We start from the raw sequence: 23,744 nt of genomic DNA, 5'->3' as shown, positions 1-23,744 counted from the left end.
CCTCCTATTGTGCTGACCCCCAACATAAAATAATTTTCGTTGCTACTTCATAACTATAATTTTGTTGCTGTTGTGAATCGTAACGTAAATGTTTTAGGAGACAGAAGTTTGCCAAAGGGATCCTGGCCCGTGGTTTGTGAACTGCTGCTTTAGAGGTTTCAGGACTTTCCATGTGGGGTTCATGTTCCTGTCTAACAACATGGTGCGAAACAGGAGTCAGAAAAGGAAAGACCCCAAAACCCAACGTCATCAAACACTGTCTGGGGTTCCCTGAGAGATGCTGTAGCATTCTGGTTCGTGAATTTGCTAATTTTCTCTGTCTTTATTCTCGACATATTTCAGAGGGAAATAAATAAGGAGAGGAGGGAATAAGCCGCTCTAAGAAAGCGTACAGAAAGCCTTGTCCTAATGCTGGATCCTTCTCCTCCAGATCAACATGCTGCCAGGTGTCAGGGACAACAGCAACATTTCACCAGACCGCACAAACTTCCTTATAAAGTGGTTTCGTGTGCTAATTTCAAATTTACCTAGTGTTGTTAATTTTTTTGTTTTCACATTAATTTCTCTGTGTGCACATAGCACAAATATTCTGAAATTACTAAAAAAAAAAAAAAATGTTGCCTGCGTGTATCAAAGGTCTTCCCTAACTGTTGAAAGCCTATAAAACTTAGCCGGGCTCTCTACTTCTACAGTAGACTGGAATTCTGGATTTGCAGGCCATTCTGTTTTGCAAGCTTTTGTTTCTGTCACATGATTTTAATAATGGCCACATTACCAGAGACGAGGCTGAAAGAGAAGGCTTTGACTTTGGGTCTTCAACATCGTTAGTCACCCACGATTCTCAATGTGATTTATTGGGTTGACAACAAAACAAAACCAAACCCTTCTTTAAAGTCCACAGTTATGTAAATAAAGTGTAGCATTTCACTCTTATGGGTACCTCCATGTCTTGGATTTGTTTAAACAAACTCTGTAAAGAACTTGGTCTAAGGTTCTCATCAAAACAACAGCACCCTCTACACAAAGTGTGCAGTTGCTTTGAAGAGCTGCTCTGAACTTTTAAAGGAATGTTCTCAAAGGAAAAGCCCAGGGGAGAGGAAAGGAGGGGTAGAGATGATGAAAATCTGAGCAGATAAGGTGTGAAAATGAGCGCTCGTTTTTATCTTCTACAAACATATACATACATATATGTGTGTGTGTTTATTTATTTGTAGAATACTGTAGAATGAATTTGTAGAATGAATTCTGATTCACAAATAAATTATTTTACCCAGGAATTATAGAATAGATTTTTCTTACTAGCCTGAGCTTAATAGATTAAAAATAGAGAATTTAACAAAGTCCCCTCTCAGCCCTTTTCCTGAGTTCTCGTCAGAGTTCTGGATCCTCATATCCATAAAACAAATGCTAAGGTGTCCTCTAGACATCTTGGCACCTCAAGTCTCAGATGTGTCATGTTTTATTCTTGTGATTTTATGTCTTGCAGAGAAAAACATCTTTCTGGAAATTGTTTTCCACTGGAATATACTAGAAAACTATAAAAGAAATATACCTAGGGAATTAGTAGAGTCATTCAGATATAATCTTTTACATAAGGAGGTTGCCGATCTGTCTTAGCTGGGAAGGGGGCCACATTGTGAAGACAGTAAGGGCCTCTCCACAGAATGTTCTTTTCTAGTATTTTCCCTTAAACACAATAGCAATTCTGGCAGTGACAAATAAGAAAAACCCGTCTCTGCTCTCTAACTTAATGGAAGACAGTATTGTCCAACTTGAGGGAATATTATCCAGTGTCTTAATGAATAAATAAGGTGGTTTCCTTTTAAACAGAGAAGTTTATTTTACAAGGCCATAGTTGATAGGCCCATATTGGTTTTGTTTATCCTGGCTCAAGGGAAAGGACTGTGCTCTGTTTCTGATAAATTTCTCCTTGTTTTCAGTTATGACAGATATTCCTTTGAATATAGTCCATGAAAATACTGCAGCACCAACTCAAGTCTATCTCCCCTTGGTTACATCTGTATTCCGTCCTTAAACACGAGCAGCTGTGCACACACATCTGTCTCACGTCTGACCATGTACGGCTGTCCAGAACCTCATATAACTATTCCTGCTTTTATGGGAAATCATGACTGACGCAGCAGGAGTTGTGAAACCCACATGCATTTTTCAAATCCTATTTGTGCAAACAAAAAGAGAAAAAACACAGATGAACCAGGCTTGGGAATGACTTTAATAGTCAGCACAGAGTGACTGATAACCTCATTTTCAGCCAAGAGGAGCACATAGATTATATGTGGAAAAATTGCAATCTGACAAATTTTTAGAGTCCAAGTCATGCCCGGGACAAGAAAAATTACTACTAATGTGTTTAAAGAAGTGTTCTTTATGACTTTGGGGGAGCAATTTAATGACTGATCACTGGTGAGATTAGATGAGCAAAATATTTCATATTTGATAATTTTTTAATTCCATAATTAGCACTGTAGTGGTGGGTGTGGGTGTGTGTTGGACAAGCATGCACATTAACACATGCCACAGTGTACTTGTGGAGGACGACCTTGCGTGCTAGTCCTCAATTTTCACCATGTTTCAGGTAGGAGCTCTGTAATTTTCTGCTCTCTTGCATATGCAGGGTTAGTTGATCTATGAGAGTCTGGGCCTGACCTATCGCTGCTTTCACAGTAGGAGATTCTTAACCATGATTCCCTTACTGGGTTCTGTGCAGCAGATCTCAGCTCCCCACACTGGGGAGGCAAGTGTTTAACTCATTCAACAATCTCCCAAGCTCCCAAATTAACACTTCAAAAAGTCATAAGTCCTGCAGAAATTCAAGTTCCTTTTTGTAAGGACAGAATGAGGAAATAAGTTTTACTTTTCTTTGATTTAATGTACTTGAATGTGTTCATAATTTTTTTTATAATGAATACAAACTACTTTTTGAATTTTTTTTTAAAGAACAGTTTCCAATTGGTTTGTATTAGCTGAAAAAGTTTTACATACTGAAAATATAAAAAAATATGAGCATGTGTCAAAAGAAGAAGACGTGCAATAGAAAATCAAGTAATGAGTATGAAAAAAAATAATAATTCAGGAAAGCATGGAAATGATAGAAAACACAGGCTTCCCCTGAAATTGATTTATACCCCTGATGGTTATTCTGACCAGTGTGTATGGGAAGCGATGTTACCCTGCCTTAGTGTCGGGGCTCCGCAGTCAAGGCCACTAGGAAATCAGCTAAGGCTAATGTTCATTTTTTTGTGCTGAGGGAGGATGCTTCTTACACTGTGTTGTAGGGCAGCTTAAGATAGAGGCCAGAAAAAACAGTTGCCAGGGATCAACTAGAACCCACGCTAAGTGACTTGGGAAAGGCTTTAAGAAGCTTAGTGCTGAGCTGAATATTGCCCATAAGTAGAGCAGTTGTGCAAGTCAGGATTTTATTTAATATCATCTAGAAGGAGAGTCTGGAGATGTCTGAAGCTGCGACTGGAGATAAACCAGCACTTGTTTTTGTCAGGATAGACATGATTTAGTCATTTAAACAGTGCTCATGGTTTTTCTCTATACTACACATGATCATACAGTACTGCTTTTCATCCTATACTGTCACAGTCCCAGATGGCTTTGTGTGATGTTGATGTTGTGTGGAAATGTTGACATTCAATTCAAAAACACCAAAGGCCCAAAGTCGGGAAGAATGCAAATGCCCATCAGCAAGAACATGGATATAAAATAAGACAGAACTTGAAATAAAATACCAACCAGAGTTCACACACACACACACACACACACACACACACACACACACACACACACACACACACACACACACAGGAGAGAGGGAGGGAGAGAGAGAGAGAGAACATATATCTTTAAAATATGTAAAAATTATAGACAGTTTAAAAGCAGGAGCTAGAGAGATGGCTCAGCGGTTAAGAGCCCTTGCTGCTTTTGCAGAGGACCCAGGTTCAGTTCCCGGCACCGACATGTCAGCCCAGAATGGTCTGTAACTCCAGTTCTATGGGGCCAAACACCCACTTCTGGCCTCATCAAGTAAGAGCACACAAGTGGGACACATATTTCTGTGCTGCCTAACACATACACATATGCAACATAACTAACTAACTAACTAACTAACTAAATAAATAAATAAATAAATAAAGATGTGTAAATTGCAACATATTGTTCATGCATGATGAAAAATTCATGTAGCTATTAAATCATCATACTTTCCCATTGCAGGACATTGCTTGTTAGGATGAAAGCATACAGACATTTACAGATTTTAATGAGCAAAAATTTGGGCTAACTAGATGGTTTGGTGGGTAAAGATGCTCAGCAGTGAGAGCTGAGAACTTTAGACACAGTTTAGGACACTCATTTGGGTGACCTGAATGTCAGCATCCCACTGGTTGGATCAGTTTGGTTTTAGTTCACTCATTAGAACCTACAAATGCACATATTTCAGAACTTAGAAAAACCACAAAAAGCCATTCTAATGATAGAAAAAAATGACACTTTTGCATAATTATAATCCTATAATTTCTGGAGTGAAATATAGCTTTTAAAAATATCTTTTATATGTCTTTTTTTTTAATGCTGGAAAACAAAGCCTGATTTCCTTCAGCGTGTCCTCTGTTTTGGGAAACAGAACAAGCTTACAGGTTGACCTAATCATGCTGGCTACTCATCTGTCATTTCTTCTGTAGTTAAAGCTGCTGGATTCCTTCACTCCACTTCAAATTTAGCATCCCACTGTCTACACTGTACATGTCCTTCACAACACATAAAACCAAAATTTCCTTCCTTCACTCCTAAAGAAAACCAAAAGTCACTTCTGAGTTTACCTGCCTGCTGTGCTCCAAGACCTCCCAGGCTCTCACAAGCTACATACAACATTTCTAAGCAGCTTTATAGGCTAACATCAGTGCTTTCAAAACACTGATCATTTTTGCTGTCGTGAAGACCAGAACATGTCATGATTTAAAGTTTACGTGTGTGTTTGCAGTCACAACAGGGCACATCTGTGATGATTGATCGGATTCTGGAAGAGCAGCTGATTCAGACAGACACTCTTGGTGAAACAAAAGAACACTGAAAACTGTTAAAGAAAACCCCCAAGGAACTTGTTGAAGATGACAAGGAAGGGTTCACTTAAAAAGGACCATCAAAACATAGACTTTTGCATGAGGATAGAGACCTCAAGTTTCATCCTAAATAATACAAGCACAGGCGGGGAAATGTGCAAGGAGCAGAGTTGGGGTCAGCAGGTGGAAAACTGCTAAGCAGTAAGCATCCATGTTAGAGGAATCACTGCTAACCTGAATTGACAGGATTCCTCTTGAACACTGATAGGAGGAGAGTGATACTTCCTGCCTCTGCATCTTTTCTTTTTACTTAGTGGTTGTAGTCATTAGAAGTTTTAATGGACAGTTCCAGGTACCAGCCTTGGTCACAGACCAGCTGTTTCTGTCAGTTATGGGTGTTTGTAAAAATCTCTATAAATATGCCTCCACACTGCTCAGTAAACAGAGCAACAGCATGGTCCAATCTGGAGTCCCAACCACTGACGGAACCCAAGGGCATCCATCAACGATGGCTCTCTGAAACTCTGGAGGAAGAATAAGTATGAACAGCATTGTAGTCTATTATTTGCACAGCACAGTGGTGGAGAGCAAGAACTCCAGGCTCAAGCTGAAGTCAGAATTAGAATTCAGCTCCTCTAGATGAGCTGTGTGACTTTGGACATGGGACTTTACCATGCTTCCATCTCCTTATTTATGTAATGGGAATAAAAATAGAGCTAATCTCAATGCTGTAACAATTAAAGGAGCTAAATTTTAATAGCATGAGAAGCTGCTATTATTATTTCTTAATCCTTACATCCCAATACACAATTTATACTCAACAAGTTCTGATGAATTCATTCCAAAGGCAAATTCTTTTTAATTTTATTTATTTATTCTTCTCTTATATATTACATCTCAACCACAGTTTCTCTTCACTCAGCTCCTCCTATTTCTCCCTCCCACCCTCCACCCCCATCCAGTCCTCCTCCATTTCTCTTCAGAAAAGGGCAGATCTCCCAGGGATATCAACCAAACATGGCATATAAGTTGTAATAAGGGTAGAAACCTCCCCTCATATTAAGGCTGGACCCACTATGAGGGAAAGAGTCCCCAAAGCAGTCAAAAGAGTTAGAGATGGGCCCTGCTCCCACTGTTAGGAGTCCCACAAGAAGACCAAGCTGCAGAAACATAACATATATGCAGAGGGCCTAGGTCAGCCCCATTTAAGTTCCCTGGTTGTTGATTCAGTCTCTGTGAGCCCCTATGAGCCCAGAGTAGTTGATTCTGTGGTTTTCTTGTGATGTCCTTGACCCCTCTGACTGCTACAATCTTTCCTCCCATTCTGCAGGATTCCCAAAGCTATGACTAATGTTTGGCTGTGGGTCTCTGCATCCTGTTCCATCAGTTGCTGGGTAAAGCCTCTCTGATGACGTTTATGCAAAAGCAAATTCTTAATTTGTATTTTAAGTTTTTTCCCCCTTTAATAACCCATGGTGCCACTGTGCAGGAGATCAGGAGTGACTGCACAGCTGTCAGCAATGCCTATGGTAATGCACAGAGCAGTTTAGAAGGCAGCAACATTTGGAAACTTAGCCACTCTACAATCCAACGAAGTGAAAAACAAAACCGAAGATGAGCATTTGGTGTGCTGGTGTGGAGCTGTTAACATTTTCAGAAGATTCTAAGTGTGCACTCGGTCATCCTGAGATGCCCAAGGGTCCTGGGATGTTTCCAAGGATAAGAAATGTTAGCCATAGACCCTGGAGGGACAATGTGACTTCAGACATTATACATTTGAGCATGTGCTGTACTTGTTAAATGCAATTATTAACATTCAATTGGGTTATAGGCTTGAGACTGTTTTATTCCAGCCATAGAGCAGATGGATGAAATAAAAACCAGGGTTAGTCTTGGGTTTTTAATCAGAAAAGCAAGCCCTAAACCAGTCTTGAAACCTAAGTTATATTAAAAAGTATTCAACAATGCCACTTTTCAGATGCGGCAGGAGGCTCCCAGAGTCAAATAGAATAACTAATACTTATGGTCAGAAATAACAGTAAAAATCAATGTCAAGAACCACCTGCTGGAAAAACATCAACAGAGGACAAAGATTTGGGGTAGTAATTGAGTATTGAGTCCAATGCACTCCCTGTTTGCAGAAACTTGTATTGGTATTGAGCTTTGAAAGGATGGGGGGATATACTGAAATGTTTATGCAGTATCCTCAATTTCCAACTTCAGAGTTGTGAGTCTGCAGCCTCGAATAGGTCACTAATTGTTAAGAATGGCTATGGGGGCTACAGAGAAGGCTCAATTGTCATGAACACTTGATGCTCTTCCAGAGGACCCACGTGTGGTTCCCAGCTCCTGCATGACAGCTAACAGCTGTTTTGTAACTCCAGTTCCAGAGGGGCCAGTGCCCTCTGCTGGCCTCCCTGGGCACTGCACACATGTGGTGCACATATGTATACGTAGGCAAAACATCTAAGCACATAAAAGAAAAATAATCAAACCTTTCAAAAATGCCTACGCTCAGTGAGATGGCTAATGTCTAAGGATCCAGGCAGTGTGGGTTTCAGTCCTGACTCTGCAGACTGCCAGCTAGTGCCTCAAGGCAGTCCATTCAACCTCTGAGTCTCCACTTCTCTTAGCTGGTAACAACTGGGAATAATAATGATGTCTAAATTACAGAGGTGTTGTAAGGATTAGATGAATTATGTGCAAGAGCACACCGTGCTTGTTTGATGTGCAGGAGGTATCAATATGAGTTTCAACACTATGGTTTGAATGAGAAATGTCCCCAGTAGTCTCAGGCATCTGGACACTTTGTTCCCAGTTAGTGTCACTGGTTGTTTAGTTTTGGGTGGTGCAGCCTTGCTGGAAGTGTATGAGTAGAAGAAGACTTTGGGAGGCAAAAAAACCCTCACCAAACAAACTCTTTTGTCTATAAGTTGCCCTGGTGGTGGTGTTTTATCACAGTCACAGAAAAGTAACTAATACAGTCACCTTATGACTTAGGAAGGGCCACTATACTTAATGTATGACAGCACTGAAAATTTCAAAGTCAGTATTAACCCAGATCATCTAAAACAGGAAATTGGAGGCTAACAAATTTTCAATAAGATTCCACTTGTATTTAGTCTTTGTCCCAACCGATGATGCCAATTATAAATTTAGATTTCCCATAAAAGTAAAGACAAATATCCAAGTAATTAGATAAAGTCAAATCTTCCATTTATCATCTTAGTAGACTAAACCAATTGCACCAGGTTATCTGGATTTGTTTTAGAAATGAGCAAGTTCATAGCTGTTAGGGTTGTAATAGTATTCTGGGCTGTCCACTGGGTTTGGAAGTGTGTCCAGGACAGGAAAACCTTAATCGAATTTCTAGCCTTTCCTGTGTCTTCAGCGAGAGCTCTGTTGATAAAATGATGTAAAAAATGATGACATTTATGAGGAATCAATGTTTTAATAGCAGGTTTTGGTTCTTACCTTATTTCCTCTCTATCCTTCCAGCTCTTTACTCTGTAATCTGCTAATGGTTTCTTCAGCAGGCTTTGGCCCGTTTAGGTATTGAGCCAAGAGTGACTGGGGCAGGAAGTCACTCTAGCCAAGTCTTGTGAGGGGGCTTCAAATTGAGTCATGTTGGCAGGCCCACCTGGTGTGCCAGAGCCAGAATGAAGCCCAGAAGCCCGTGCAGCTGCATCACTCTGGGCCAGTCCCTCCCCCCTCCCACTCAACTTTGCGTTAGCTTAGGCATCTGCCTCTCATTGGTACCACAGAAAACTCTGTGAAAACAACAGAGATTTAGAAATTTTCTTATTCTCTCTAGTGTTTTCGTGCTGGTGTGAATCTTTTGCTGTGATGTGATATGCTCAATGGTAAACTGTTCTACACATAATTTCTCATGTGTAGGATAATATAATAGCTAACAAAATGTCATATCAAAACTGAAATTCATATGAGCCTATTTCTCTTTCTGAAATAACTGGCAATTCAATGTAATGGAAGATTTCCTTACTCTTTCTTAGCATATACTTTTCATGAATACTCACAAGACAGCCACTACTCACTTTTGTTTACTTATTACTGAACATGTGTTGAGCTTTGGGGAAATGATAAGATGATGTTATTAACACCCATGTTAGATCTAGTGATGACAGATAGATAGAAGTGGAATGCCATTCATTGTTATAATCAATACTTATCAATATCTTTATATACTCCATATTTATGGTTCTGGGCATAGACTCATGAAGGAAAAAATTATAAATCCTCAGACCTCCTAAAAAGTTGTATTTTGGTGACAAGAATACAACATACAATAATAATTAATAATTAAACTTAGGATTTTGCATGATGACAAACGCAATGGGAAAAAGACCAGCAGAGAAAGGGGGAAGGAAACTGAGGCTCCTTAAGGAGAATATAACTAAGGTGGGTGTGGCTAGGGAAGGGTCAAAGAGAAAGATGTGAACTTGTGCCTTTCAGATGGAAGAGGGCTCCAGGAAGAGGGAGCACGTTAAAGATCCCAGTGTTTAAAGTAAGAGTAAGGAGGTTGGTGAGGCTGGAGCAGCAGCTGAGATGAAGAGAAAACAGGAGATGAGGACAAAGAGGGATGAGAAGACCACTTGACAGACCCTTTGGTCACAAGGGATAGGATTTTTACTTGGCATGAACTAGGAAGGCACTGGGATTGATCTATCCTTACAAGGTCACCCTGCCTGAATGTCTTGAAAAGCAATTGAGGGAGGGAAATCCTGACAACATACTGCTTGAGTGCCCCCCATACACCAGGGGCTATGTTGGTAATAGCCTACAAAGGACCGCACAGCTGATCACGCAGAGAAACAGAACTGACTCTGTAGAGTAGTATGTCACTCAACAGCAGACAGTCCCTTAGTTATCCTCAGGTTTTAAATCTTCGTCTCAAATCCTCTCTGCTTTGGGCTAAGGGATCTAACTCTTTCATACTTTCCAATCAGGTGCTTTGGTAGTCCTCACTATGCAGCTAAGAAAGGAAGTCATAACATATGCCCAAATCAATGAAATGAGTACAGTCCACCCCAAAGGAGAAGAATCAAGGGCGAGCTTGTTGCTCAAACCAGACAATGACGTCCCAACTTGACTAGATCTTTTGCCTTGGACACACTCTCTTGTGGTGGATTGGGATCTATGGTTGCCACCATAGGTTCACAGAGACTGAAAAGGAAACACCACAGCTTGCTGTTTGCATATAAACCTTTCTTTTTATAAATCAATTTAAAAATATTTTTCCTTTAGTTTTCAACATAAGAGCAAGCTTCGAAAAATCCTTTCTTACGCTCAGATGGTGCTCATTGCCAGATGGCATCATGTTGAACAGAAGTAAAAACAACAAAAGACACAAAGTACTTCAAGAAATATCTCATTACAGGGATGGAAATGGGCATTGTAATAGTGACCAGTGCTCAAAGGGACAAGAACAAGCAGAAGAATTCAAAAGGGTCAAATGAAACATCTAGAATTCAAGAAAATGGAAACTGCTGTCCAAATCATGAAGGGTTCTGACGGACAGTCATAGAGGCCCCAAAGCAGACTTTATGTCTCTTCTAACTTTTGAAAATACACTTACATCAGTGAGATTGTAGACTTAAAAAACAACTCTTATGTTGAGAGTCTTGCTTGATTTCATCTTATAGGTTAAGCTATAATAATGTGTTACTTAACTCTTCATTCAATATCCCAACATCTCAGCAGCATAAGTGAGCATGTCCCTGATATATTTTAGCCTTATCAACAACCATTCTAAAATTGCAAAGTAAAATTTAAATGCAAGATGCTACATTCACCTCCCATGTGTTGTTAATGAAAGAAATTTTGACAAATTATCAGAACGTATTTTTATCTAAGAATAATTTGCATAGGACGGGGCTCTTCCTGGCGAGCAGGTGGCCTTTATGCACAGGAAACGGAAGTGGGGGTCAGATGCAGCTTAATTGGTTACACTTTTGTATCTGCATAATTTGAGCGTGGGTTGACTAGTTGGCTGCTTGTGGGTGGCTAAAGCTCTGTTGCCTGACTGGCTGTTAAAACATGAACTCCTACACGAGGATTCAGTTTGTTTAGTCTGCAGTCCATTTTACAGGGACTCAAGGTTCTGAGACAGTTTCAGGATGTTTAGTTTAATCCATGCCGCAGGATTCAGAGGTAATATTAATCACAAGCCATTTATTATGAATCTTCTAAACGGCAGATGTTTCACACGGGCTTTCTAGTGACCACAACAGTCCTTTGAAATTCACATCACCAGTTTTCACTCAAGAATTAGCATTAGGAACCAGCGAGGCAAGTGAATGGCTGAATGTCAAAAAGCTGGAACTACATGATTTGAAGATATTTCCCTCTGTTAAACAGTTAAGCACTACATGTCACTTCATTGATTCTGTATAGAAACCCTTTAATGATGGGAATAGTCAATTTTTTTTTTCTAAATGATCTCTGACTTACCACTTGGGAACACTTCTAAAGTTGCAATGGGCACATTCTGACTTCCCATTTGTTCTGAGAATGCCACATGAATTAATATGTAGGGACCAGTGAGCATGTGATGAGTACTACGCATTGGCTAACAAGATCATCATTGTAATAGTGCGGATCAACCTGAGATGGCCTCTGTCCCTATAGGGCCAAGTTTCCAGGGCAGAATTGATATTTGGGTGACGGTTGTGTTTCAGGTACTATAGTAACCATTTGTGTTTATTACAGCAATTAATTCTCATAACTAAATCAGGGAAAAATTGACTCTCTGTCATTTGAAGATGAGGAAATCGAAGATTCTGTTGCTAACATTCAAGGAGTTAGTTGTAATGAAACCGGGGTCTAAACCAGAGCTCTGTTTACTTCAGCCCACCAGTCTCCAAATCATCCACTTTCCCCAGCCCAGTCTGGACTCATGAGCAGATGGTATTCACCAGGGCCAAGTGCGGTCTTCAAGGGGGCTCTTTGGAGGCGAGGCTTCCCAGCAAGAGCATGCTAGGGAGGCAGTAGCAAGCGAGGTGGGGAAGGGAGGCCATCTCCCAATAGATCCCTCTATTGTGAGGAGGGATCAATCCTGAGAAGATGCTTAGCCAGATAGTTCTAGATAGTACTTTCCTTAGCAAGCAACTGTTCTGGCCGCAGAAAGGCATTCAGTCAGAAAAGCAAGAAATGTTTGAGAACACAGTCTGTCGAATGACAGGAAGCTCTAGCCTTCTCTGGGTAAACACGACTTAGAATTTTTTTTTTTCATTTTTCTTTATTAAGAAATTTTCTACTCACTCCACATACCATCCACAGATCCCCCTTCCTCCCTCCTCCCACCCCCCCCCCCCCAGCCCTCTTTCCCAAGCCACCCTGCATTCCCACATCCCACAAATCGAGGTCTCCCATGGGGAATCAACAGAGCCCAGCACACTGAGCCTAGGCAGGTCCAAGCCCCTTCCCACTGCACCAAGGCTGTGCAAGGCGTCACACCACAGGCACCAGGTTCTAGAAGCCTTCTCATAGACCAGGGACAGATCCCGATCCCCCTGCCTGGGTGCCCCAAACAGTTCGAGCCAAACAACTGTCTTCTGTATCCAGAGGGCCTAGTCTAGTCCCATGGGGGCTCCACAGCCACTAGTCCACAGTTCATGGACTTCCACTAGTGTAGCCAGTCATCTCTGCATATCCTCCCATCACGATCTCGACATCCCTCTCCTGCGGAATTTCTTCTCTCTCTCATCAGTTGGATTCCCAGAGCTCAGCCTGGTGCCTGGCCATGGATCTCTGCATCTGCCGCCATCAGTCACTGGACAAAAGCTCTATGATGACAGCTAGGTTATTTGCTAGACCAGTCACCAGAGTAGACCAGTCCAAGCACCCTCTGGACCACTGCCAGCAGACCAAGGCGGTGTCATCCTTGTGGATTCCAGCACCCTGCCTCTTCCCACAAGGAAACATGCCATGCTCAACTATGTTCATATCAGCATTATTTGTAATAGCTAGAATCTGGAAACAACCTAGATGCCCCTCAACTGAAGAATGGATAAAGAAAATGTAGCACATATACACAATGGAGTACTACTCAGCAGTAAAAAAAAAAAACAAAAAAAAAAAACAAAAACAAAAACAAAAAAAACAATGATATCATGAAATTTGCAGGCAAATGGATGGAACTAGAAAATATCATCTTGAGTGAGGTAACCCAGACTCAGAAGGACAAACATAGTATGTACTCACTCATAAGTAGATACTAGATGTGAGGGAAGGGATGGCCAGACCACAACCCACAACCCCAGAGAGGCTAGCTAACAGGGAAAGACCCTAGGAGGGACACATGGATGGACCCTGTGAAGGAGAAGTGGATGAGATCTACATGAGGGGACTGGGTGTGGGGGGTGGCGGAGGGGAGGAGTAGGGGATGAGAACATGGAGAAATGGGAGGATGGGAGGGTCAAGCTGGAACAGGGACAGAGTGGGAGGGCAGGGAGGAAGATACCATGATAGATGAGGACATCATGGGAATAGATAGAATTTTTATTTGTAAGCTTTGACAAGGAGCTTAACTCCATAGGCAATGCAGCCTCGGATGAAGGAAGAAGTTCTCTATCAGAGGCAGGAAAGTTACTTTGTCCTGTCATTTGTTGATCAAAAGGCAAACTGTGCTCATTGGTAGAACCAGCTTTCTTCAAGTGCCCTGGGTTAGCACTGAAGCCACCTCAGTAGGCTTCTCCTGGGGATAGGCATCCTCAGAGGAAGGTATTCCTTAAGTGAGATGAAAGGAGACACATGTATTAGAAACTTCTGAAAGATGCAGGCAGCCTTCATTTCCTCTCACAATGGGAGGCTTGGGGCCTCCAAGGACTAGGCTGTAGCCACAACAAAACAAAGTCCCTCTGTGTGGGTTTTTTAAATAAACTGATTTGTACATACGAATAGCATCCCAGGGAAGAGAGTGCAGAACAGCCAAGTTGAAAAAAGGAAACAAACAGTACTTGAATTCTTTCTCAGAGCTGTTGTCTGGAGAACCCATTCATTTATTCCTATTCAGCACACTGAACAGATCAAGCCACCCCTGCTCAGGGTTTTGTTGGGATCCTAATGGTGTTGCATAGACGATACAGATAGAATATGGATGCGCTGTGATCTGGACTGCTGCAAGCAAGCATGGCTGAAAGCCTACAGGCTTTCTAAAGCTAAATGCAGAACATGGGCATTCCGCCATCTTGCCTATGTGATTGACAACAGAACTGATTCTTCAGAGGCTGGAAATGTGAGGTCAGCCATGCTGCCTGCCTGTTCAGAGAGCTGTCAATTCTTTTGGGGGGGGGGGCTGCAGAGAATCTATCACTTGTTTGGGGTGCCATTTGTGTAGTTTATCTTACTAGTGGGAGGTCTTTCTTGCTGTCTGCCTACTTGACTGATTTCACAATGAACATAAAAAGGAGATAATCAAATGCTGTAAGCCATGTCTAGCTGAGACCAAATGTAGGAGGAACATTAGAATTTATCTAAATATCATTAACAACAACAAAAGTACTAAAATCAGTAGTCAGCAGAAAATTTGCAAGTTAATCAGACTTGGTCTTGCAAATATTCAGATTCTATGAATGTCTTTAAATAAAATATCACTAGCCCCGGGAACTTGTAGGGAATACATCAAGGAGTACCTTATGATATTCTTATGTTCCAATTAAAGAACATGAAAGGATACAACGAACATGCTGAAATGATACATTTGAATGGACTAGGGCTTCAAACACACGAGTATCTAATTGAAGGATTATAACCTTGGTCTATTGCTCAATGTGTCTGTCACTGTTCTCCACACTGTGACTCAATGCCAGACGGAAGCAAGCTGAGAGGGGAAGGGTCTGCTTGGCTCCTGGTTTCGTGGTTGCAGCCTCATGGGAAGGAAGGCTTGCTGGCCAGCATGCAACTCAAGACACCGGGTTCTGATGGTCTGGCCGATCACAGAGGGTGGGAAGCTGAACTGGGGCGTAGCCTGAAAGGCAAGCTTCCAGAACTTTACTTCTACCATCTAGGACTTGTCTCTTAAAGGTTCTGGAACCTCCTGGAGCAGTGCTATCAGCCCGGCTCAGATGTTCAAACACACGGGACTGTGGGATACATTCACTTTCGAACCGTGTCATGTCGCACCCTGTCTGGAGCATCTCAGCAGTATTTTGCATTGGCTTGGCTGCCCCCTAACACTTCTAACACAGGACCGCGAACGGAGAAGTGGCTTTTCAGGCATTTGGAAGCAATGTCTTTCTATTTTGGATCAGTTGAAACTAACCAACTCTCAACTGGTCTGCACAGGTATCCAGCAGGAGACCTCTGGACATCAGAATGCTGGAAACACTCTCAGGCATCTCTACCACCACCACTTCCGAAACACGCTGCTGCAGTGATTTAATGGTGTTTGTGCCCTCCCCCACCCCCACACACTACTTTTCTTTTGCTCACCTCCAATCACCTTTCCCCATAGCTCAGATTGCCCTGTTTGCTTCACCCCATGAATAACCCTAAACCCTACCCTCCTAGGAATGAGGTTGAGGTTCTGAGGCTCCACTCATTACTGGTGCTTCATGTGTAAACTCTTTGTGTAAAGGTCATTTCAGAGACTGGTATTCTGTGAGGTAGGAAAAGCAAACAATATTTTCCCTGCAGGGTTTGCTTCCTCCAAAGCCTCCGGTTTCTGTGCACTGTTGATGCCCTACAAAGCTTAAGTGATGTCCACCCATGGCTACTATGCTATTCACTTAATAAGAGGCTCTCTCAGTGTCCACTCATCTGACAGATCATGGTGGAAGCGTGAGTGTGTGGCATTTAGCTAATCTTCTATGTAGTTGGTTTTTTACTCCCTGGGGGCCCTCCACCCAGCTAAATACATACATGGAGACCTCTCTGAATCCTCCAACCAAAAAAGTCAAGATCCTGTCTCTGCCCCGCCTTATCACTTCCTATCTCCTGTCTGTACAGACCACCAGACCTCTATGGTTAACTGGTGGCTAGCTCTACCCTCTCATCTCCAGGCAAGCTTTATTTGTCAGAACACAAACAAAATATCACACAACAGAGGTGGGAAAGCCACTTCTATTCTTTCACTAGACGGATGGGATGCACCTCTCAAACTGTCTTCTAAACATTTGTGCTTATGCCTGTAGATTGCCGCTGTTGTCAGCCTCGAATCATAACCACTGGTCATTCTGTTAAGTGTTCCTGTGGCACAGTGGCCTACTCTCAGCCGTAGATAGACATCTATAGTCACCCCCTTCCAAGACTCAGGGATCATGGAAGAAGAGGGACTGGAAAGAATGTAAGAACTACAGAAGGGATGGAGTGCTGTGTGGCAGGTTCCTTTGAGATTGAAACATTCCATGCTTCAGGTAAACTTCTTAAGACAGAATGTAAAAAAACTCAAAATAGCTCCAGGAAGTCCCTAAAACTGACCAGATTCACTAAGTCCTTCTCTCCCTAGATTATATAATAAAGATGGGCAAGTCAAGTCCAAATAAGCCAAATTGCAAAGATCAAGTCAAGACAAGCTGCCTGGAAGGAACAGAAAACTGCTAAGCATCCTGGAAAGAACACTTTGTGGTGCTTTGAATAAGAATGGCCTCCATGGGTTCATTTATTTGAGTGTTTGGCTCCCGTTTGGTGGACTGTTTAGGAAGGATTAGGAGTTGGGGGCTTATTGGATGACTGGAAGAGGTATGTCATTGGGATTGGCTGTGAGGTATCAAAAGCCCATACTAGGCCCAGCAGTGTCTCATTCATTCTCTCTCTCTCTCTCTCTCTCTCTCTCTCTCTCTCTCTCTCTCTCTCTCTCTCTCTCTCTCCCTCCCTCCCTCCCTCTCTCCCTCTCCCTCCCTCTCTCCCTCTCTCCTGCCTACAGATCATGGTGTAAAGCTCTCAGGTACTACCCCAGCACCATGCCTGTCTGATCTTTGCCACGATGATCATGGACTAATCCTCTAAACAGTAAGCAAGCCCCAATTGCATGCTTTCTTTTATTTTTTTTTTAAAGATTTATTTATTATATATACAGTGTTCTGCCTGCCTGCATGCCTGTCTGCCAGAAGAGGGCACCAGATCTCATTATAGATGGTTGTGAGCCACCATGTGGTTGCTGGGAATTGAACTCAGGACCTCTAGAAGAGCAGTCAGTGCTCTTAACCTCTGAGCCATCTCTCCAGCCCCGCATGCTTTCTTTTCTAAGGGTTGACTTGCTCATATTGTCTCTTCACAGCAATAGAACAGTAACCAAGACAACATTTTCACCTAGTTGAGCTGCCTGTAGGCTGTGCATTGTGCTCTAGGATCCCAGCCGTTGGGAGCTGTTAACAATTCTGGCTATATTTGAGCCATTTCTGCTTCTGTAGGCAACCTCAATAAAACTTGTTGGCTCACCAAGTTGGACTTCATTGGTATCCATACTTTGGTCTGCTGTAGGCTCCCTATCTGTGATGAGTAGACATGTATGTGCTGTGTCTCCCCAGGAAAAGTCTTGCCACACAATACCTGACCATTTTGTCTAAATCAGTGCTACACTGTCCCTTCTCGGTCTTATCAGAGCATGGGGTCACCCACAAAGCCCTGCCATTTGCACAGTTCTTAGTGCCAGTGGGAATTATTTTCTCCATTGTTCTGTTTATTTCACTGCCTTCCCCATGTGAACATCATCCTACAGAAGGAGAGACCAGAGGATTTTTTTTTTCTGTTTGATGTTTAAAGGCCCACTACAATATTCCCACATGATAATTGCATAAAATATGTCTCAAATGAATATTTTGAGAGGGATGAAAACATCCTTTTATTCAACAAATATCCCAGTTGTGCCTGGAATGGTGATTGGTAAAGTAGGGATGAATTTAGAAAAAGACATTTTATGAATTTCTCCTAACTCAATGAAGGTGGAAGCCTTGGTATTCTTGGGCTTCCCCTGTCTTCATTTCTAATTCTCTCCTTCCAGGAACCTTACTCACAGGAAGACTGCCTGGCCAACAGGTTTGGAACTGACAATGTGAACTTAGGCAAGTTGTTATACCCTACAGATGTTGCTTTTTCACCTGAACACAGGAGATGTTTTTAAAGATTTTTATTGGTTATTGTGAAAACTGACTATGTCAAAGACTGTGTCCAGTGAATAATCTGCTCACCAGATTATTGGCTTCCAATAATGGAAGTTTTATTACAGCTATCTCATGAGATGATCTGATGTTGGTCATATCACAAGCCAATTTTCTTTGAACAGTGTTTTCATAAGACCCATTTTCAATAAAGAACTTCTTTGGCACTTAGTGAGCATTCCAAAATATGACCTGTGTTATATCATTAGAGGTCTACTTCCTTTCCTTAAGGGTAAAGCAAAATATTCATGATGCCATTTCCTGTGGCTTCCTGATGAGGCAGTCAGGTCTGTCCACCGGCCTGGAGGCAGAAGTCTGTCAATAATGCCTGAGTAATAGGTGCAGTTATGCGTCAGCAGTGCTGTGCGTCAGCTCACAGCCATGGAGGTGGTCCAGGAGCTGGCCAGGAAGGCAGCCACCAGCAGACCTGAAGAGGAGCAATGCAGAACACCCTTCCCCTCGCCCTAGCCTTAGCATTCTCAGGGGAGCCTTTTCTACTAGTCTTAGCTGAGAATTCTCTCCCCTCCTTACACTTTCGTAGTTCTCGCTTCCCATATTAAAGGAACTGCAGTATTGATGTCCCTAGAACTGACTTTATAAAAACCTTACATTTCCATTGGCTTTTGTGTTCTTCTGGGAGGAAATTTGAACTATACCCATTTTACTTGAAAAATAACCTGTAGAGCCAGAAAGGGTATCTCTAAGGCCAACGGACTCACCAAAAACACGAGCTCGAGGCAGTGACAATTTAGTACATTATCATGGAATAATTTAGTATCTGGCAGGAGTAGTTTAATTTATCGCTTGACAGCATTTCCTTATTTCAAACAAGCTCAGATAATGAATTTGATACTGTGATAAGGGACCCAAAGCAGTGTCCATTTGTCAGCTTCATTTCCTGTAGGTTTAAACTAGTCAATTTACTTAATTCTTTGGTTAACATTCCTAACAAAGCAACTATAAGGCATGTGTGGTCACTGGGTCTGAGACACACAACACTTAAACACACAGGTGTGCCTGTGCCTCTGTGTGTGTGTGTGTGTGTGTGTGTGTGTGTGTGTGTGTGTGTGATGTTTCTGTAATTACTACTTTCCATCTTTCAAACAGAAAACTGCAGTAATTATTCATCTGCCCTTTCATTTCTTGCAGGGTGGGAGCCACTGTCTTTGAGGAGTTGGAGCGGAGCCTATGGTTCTACTCTGTCTGAAAAGGCTTGATGCTGATTCTCTCCAGATTCATTAACACGTGTACCAATTGGAGAATTTGCTTTAAAATGCACCCAGGTCTTTGTGGTTGAATATAATTAGTGTCTAGAGTGGACCCTGGAGCCAGCCCCCATCTGCAAGACTCCTGCCCACCAGGGGAGCCTCAATCTGTGGCTCTGTCAGAAACATTCTGACAGGCTTCCTAGCCTGTGGGTTTGGGGTCCGTGAAGGTGCGGTGGAGGAAGCTAACTTCATAGTACCCCATTGTCCACGGAAATTGTCTTTTAAAATGCTGTCAGCTATCATGGCTACTAACCACATATTGCTGTTAAATTCTGAGTTAATTAAAATTGAATTAAATTAAAATTTGCGTTTGCCAACCACATGGAGAGACTTTTCATGTGCTCCTGACCCCATGTCTGTGAATAGCATAGACATAGAACATTCCCACTAGCATGGGAAGTTCTACTAGATAGTTTTAGTCTGTAATCAAAGATACCCATTTTCCTACCGATTTCTAGCTTAATTCTACCAATGTGCACACACTTGTTTGTGGCATTACTAACAATATCATCTTCTACTCATGCTTCTCATGAGTAAGTAATGTGATAGGTAAGCATGGATCCAAGGGATAAGACTGCAGAATTGTTGAGCCAATGACTAGTCTCTCTACTCCTCACCTACTTAGCAACTCACACTCCCTCTCCTATGATGTGCACATGCTTATGAATCAACAAGGCCTATGATTAAGTTGTGAGACCTATGAAGGCAATCGGTGCACCTCTCCCTTTATCAATTGCAGCCTCAGCGTACGTCACCACGCCTGGTTATTGGATAATAAACTGTTAAGTGAATTCATAAATTTTAACATTGTATGCATCATTCCCAGATGAAAATGCAAACTCCCTGCAGCTCACGCCAAGACACAATTTAATAATGCAAATGAGGAACCTGAAAGGTGCCTGCAAGATGTTCCAACACTCCTGAGAGGTGCTCCAACACTCCTTCCTGCCCATCCTGTGCTCACTAGAAGCCTGGGGTGCTTGGACCCACAGGTCATAGAGACTCCTGTCATGCTGACAATTTCCCAAGGTCTTAGCAGTTATGCCTTCCCTCCCTTTGATCAAAGCTTGGCGTAAGTTGTTAACTACAAGGCAAAAACAGTTAAGAGTTGAGCTCTGTGATTTGGCACTCAGGCAGCTGTTCTCCAGGGAAACAAAGTACTAGCTCAGAGTCAGCCTCATAATTCATGCTAGAAATCTCTTCAAGACTAAAAGTCTGGCCTTTTACCAACCATCTGGCTCATTCAGCCTCCTCTTCTGTTATCAGAATTCTGAATGCACAACTCTGCCAACAATTAAGTGTTGAGACCATTTCTAGAGGTTCTTAGACATGAGTTAGGACTGTGGGACCAGTTCCAGGGAGGCATTTGAAATGAATGAGACTTTGGGATGGACATTTGCAGTCGGCCTTTGCAAGCTTTAGAGATGAGGAGGATGAGAAATTTTCGTTTAGCTTAGAGCCAACTAATTAAAAGGCCTCTTCTAAGATGTCCAAAACAAACATAGGAAAAGAAGAGATATTAGGTGTTTTTGAGCATGATTCCAAACAACACAGATCATGTTGGGGAAGCATCCTTAGGCATCTGGGGATGGATATTAGTAAAAATGGCAACTGTGTCAAAAACGTGAGTGTCAGGTCAACCTTTGCTGGAAATTAATAAACAGGAGGAAGTGAAAGGTTGCTCATTATTTTTAATGACCTCCCTTCCCAGAAGAGTGCCTGCATCTCCCTGCCTTTGCACTCTGCCTTCTTCCAGGTCATTACAGCACACTAAACTCCGGAGAATGATGGCTTTGTCTGAAAAGGTTCATGCCAGGGCTTAAAGTCTCGGGCTAACGGGTTGTTAATCACTGTCCTGGTGCCAAGGCGGCGATGCAAAGATGTGGACACCGTCCACAGAGCATTCACTAGACCCCGGCTGCCCTGGACTTCCTTCTCAGCATGACCACAGTGACCACAGCATCATGGCTGTCCATCCTCCAAATGCCTCATTGTTCCTGGTGGGTGATGTAAGTTTCATCCATTCATAATAGTTCCTCTTACTTTGGTAAACCAGAGCCATTGTAGTGTGTGGTTATAAGTAGCCTGCAGCCTTGAAAATTTTCCTCTGTGTGTGTGTGTAATATATATTTATATAAATTTTAATATATATGTATAAATGAGTTCATTTCTATATAATTAAATATATAAATTTATATGTATAAATATATGCTATATATTGCATATATGAAAAAAATAGTTTTCAATTTTTATTATATTTGCTATTTCTATTATACTATGTATATAATAGAAATATACATAGTTTCTAGGCTTTCTAGTTTTTTTTGTTTTTTTGTTTTTGTTTTTTTTTAGTTTAATGTATTTTAATAGCAAACTTACAGGAACAGCACAGAAGACAGACAACATTAAAAACATGTACTTGCATGTAGGATAACTCAGTTAGAAAAGTATAGTGAATGGATGGAATCTACTGTATGATAAAAATGCTACAAACACCATTTAGTTGCCGTCAATAAGAAATTTACTTATTTTAAAAAAATCCAAATTCTGGCATTGTCCAGAAAATTTTAACAGGTTTATTTATAATTGTTATAAAGTTGAACTGTTGAAATGTGTTCACTGAAACATTTTGCTTGCATAATGCTTTACATCTTGCATTTATATTAAAAATTCACACACAAGTGAAAATGGAAAAACTGCCAATACCTGATTTCTGTCCCCTATTTTTCCACTCGCAATCATATACTTAGGTACCTTTTGACCCCATGGAAAAAATATCTAACATTCAGAACTACTGATAACAGGAAGAAGAGGGAAAAAAATTTTTGAGAATGAAATGTTTCCCCTCATAGTGGACTCTTAAGCACGTTCTCCGCGTATGCGGCGTGCTAGCTGGATATCTTTTGGCATAATTGTTACAAGTTTGGCATGGATAGCACACAGGTTGGTATCTTCAAAAAGGCCAACCAGATAGGCCTCACTTGCCTCCTGCAAAGCACCAATAGCTGCACTCTGGAAGCGCAGATCTGTTTTGAAGTCCTGAGCAATTTCTCGCACCAGACGCTGGAAGGGGAGCTTGCGAATCAGAAGTTCAGTGGACTTCTGATAACGTCTGATTTCACGGAGTGCCACAGTACCAGGCCTGTAACGATGAGGTTTCTTCACCCCTCCAGTAGAGGGCGCACTCTTGCGAGCGGCTTTAGTAGCCAGTTGTTTCCTGGGTGCTTTACCACCGGTGGATTTGCGGGCAGTCTGCTTTGTACGAGCCATGGTATGGGCACCTCCTTACTTACCCACCTTCTCCTTCGGCTGGAGCTCTGCAAGCGAGAGGCGGCGCTGGCTTGAGGGAGCGGCGGCGGCGCGGGGACGGCTGCGAACACAATTCGGCTTTCTAGTTTTATTAGTTCAGTATACACTATTGGTATTACAAGTTATGTTCCTCATTTAGTGCAGGCAGCTTTCTGTGCTATAAGGCCTGAAATCTCGGGGTTAAATTTAGCAGGCATGGAATAAACTCATTAGTAGTCAAACAAAAAAGTCATAACCTATCCTTCATTTTACCATGTTGTTAATAGAAAATAAGTCCTCAGTTTAGGCATGGAAATGTTTTATAAATCAGTACAGTAAGCTTACAAATACGAAAAAAAAAAAACAACCGTGTGCATGCGAGCACCCCCTGCGCCTCCCCCCCCCCCGGGCATTTCAGCTACAAATTCCATATTGGGTATACCTACTGTCATGTTCTCTTCCCAAATAAGGGCTAAACTGCTTGTGCTTAAGGAAGCCCTTTGAACTTTTCTGTTCACAAGTCCATGTGTTTTGAAAAGGCGATAAGAACTTGGGAGAAGGGCCTGGAATGGGTAACCGACACCCACACTTAAGTTGAAGTTAAGTGGGGTGGAGTTGAAGGAGAAAATGGCATTTCTTTTTCATTTCCTTTTTTCCCCCCTGAAGTGAATGGAGCTGAGTCTTTTGACATGCTTCAGGCAAAACCATCAGAGGCGCACCTATTTATAAACTCAATAAACACTCTGTCCGGTGTATGTGTGTTTCCACATGAGCATATGTGTTTTTTAAACAAAACAAATGGTTCTTTTTGCCAGAAGTACTGGAGAAGCATACCCTTGGGGGGGAAAAAGCACTGGTGGAAATACAGTATATGTTTATTCATTAGCTGTCAGGCACTTCTGGGCTCAGTACCCACACACACAGGCTGTTTAGCGTGGAGTTTAATAACATTTATGGAGAACCGTGCTGGGGACTATCTTGGT

At 42.0% G+C, this 23,744-nt stretch overlaps 1 protein-coding gene across 1 annotated transcript; it reads right to left on the bottom strand.

Annotated features, from left to right (window-relative positions):
* Positions 1 to 21,784: 21,784 nt before the first annotated feature.
* On the bottom strand, positions 21,785 to 22,786 carry LOC102921823 (histone H3.3A-like). The gene has a single exon (XM_015993188.2). It carries the CDS (start codon positions 22,741 to 22,743, stop codon positions 22,333 to 22,335), a length of 411 nt encoding a protein of 136 aa, XP_015848674.1. The 5' UTR covers positions 22,744 to 22,786; the 3' UTR covers positions 21,785 to 22,332.
* Positions 22,787 to 23,744: the final 958 nt, after the last annotated feature.

This window comes from Peromyscus maniculatus, chromosome 20 (genome assembly GCF_049852395.1).
Source record: "Peromyscus maniculatus bairdii isolate BWxNUB_F1_BW_parent chromosome 20, HU_Pman_BW_mat_3.1, whole genome shotgun sequence".
In the NCBI taxonomy this organism is placed as follows: domain Eukaryota; kingdom Metazoa; phylum Chordata; class Mammalia; order Rodentia; family Cricetidae; genus Peromyscus; species Peromyscus maniculatus.
This window is presented reverse-complemented; position numbering and strand designations above follow the sequence as displayed.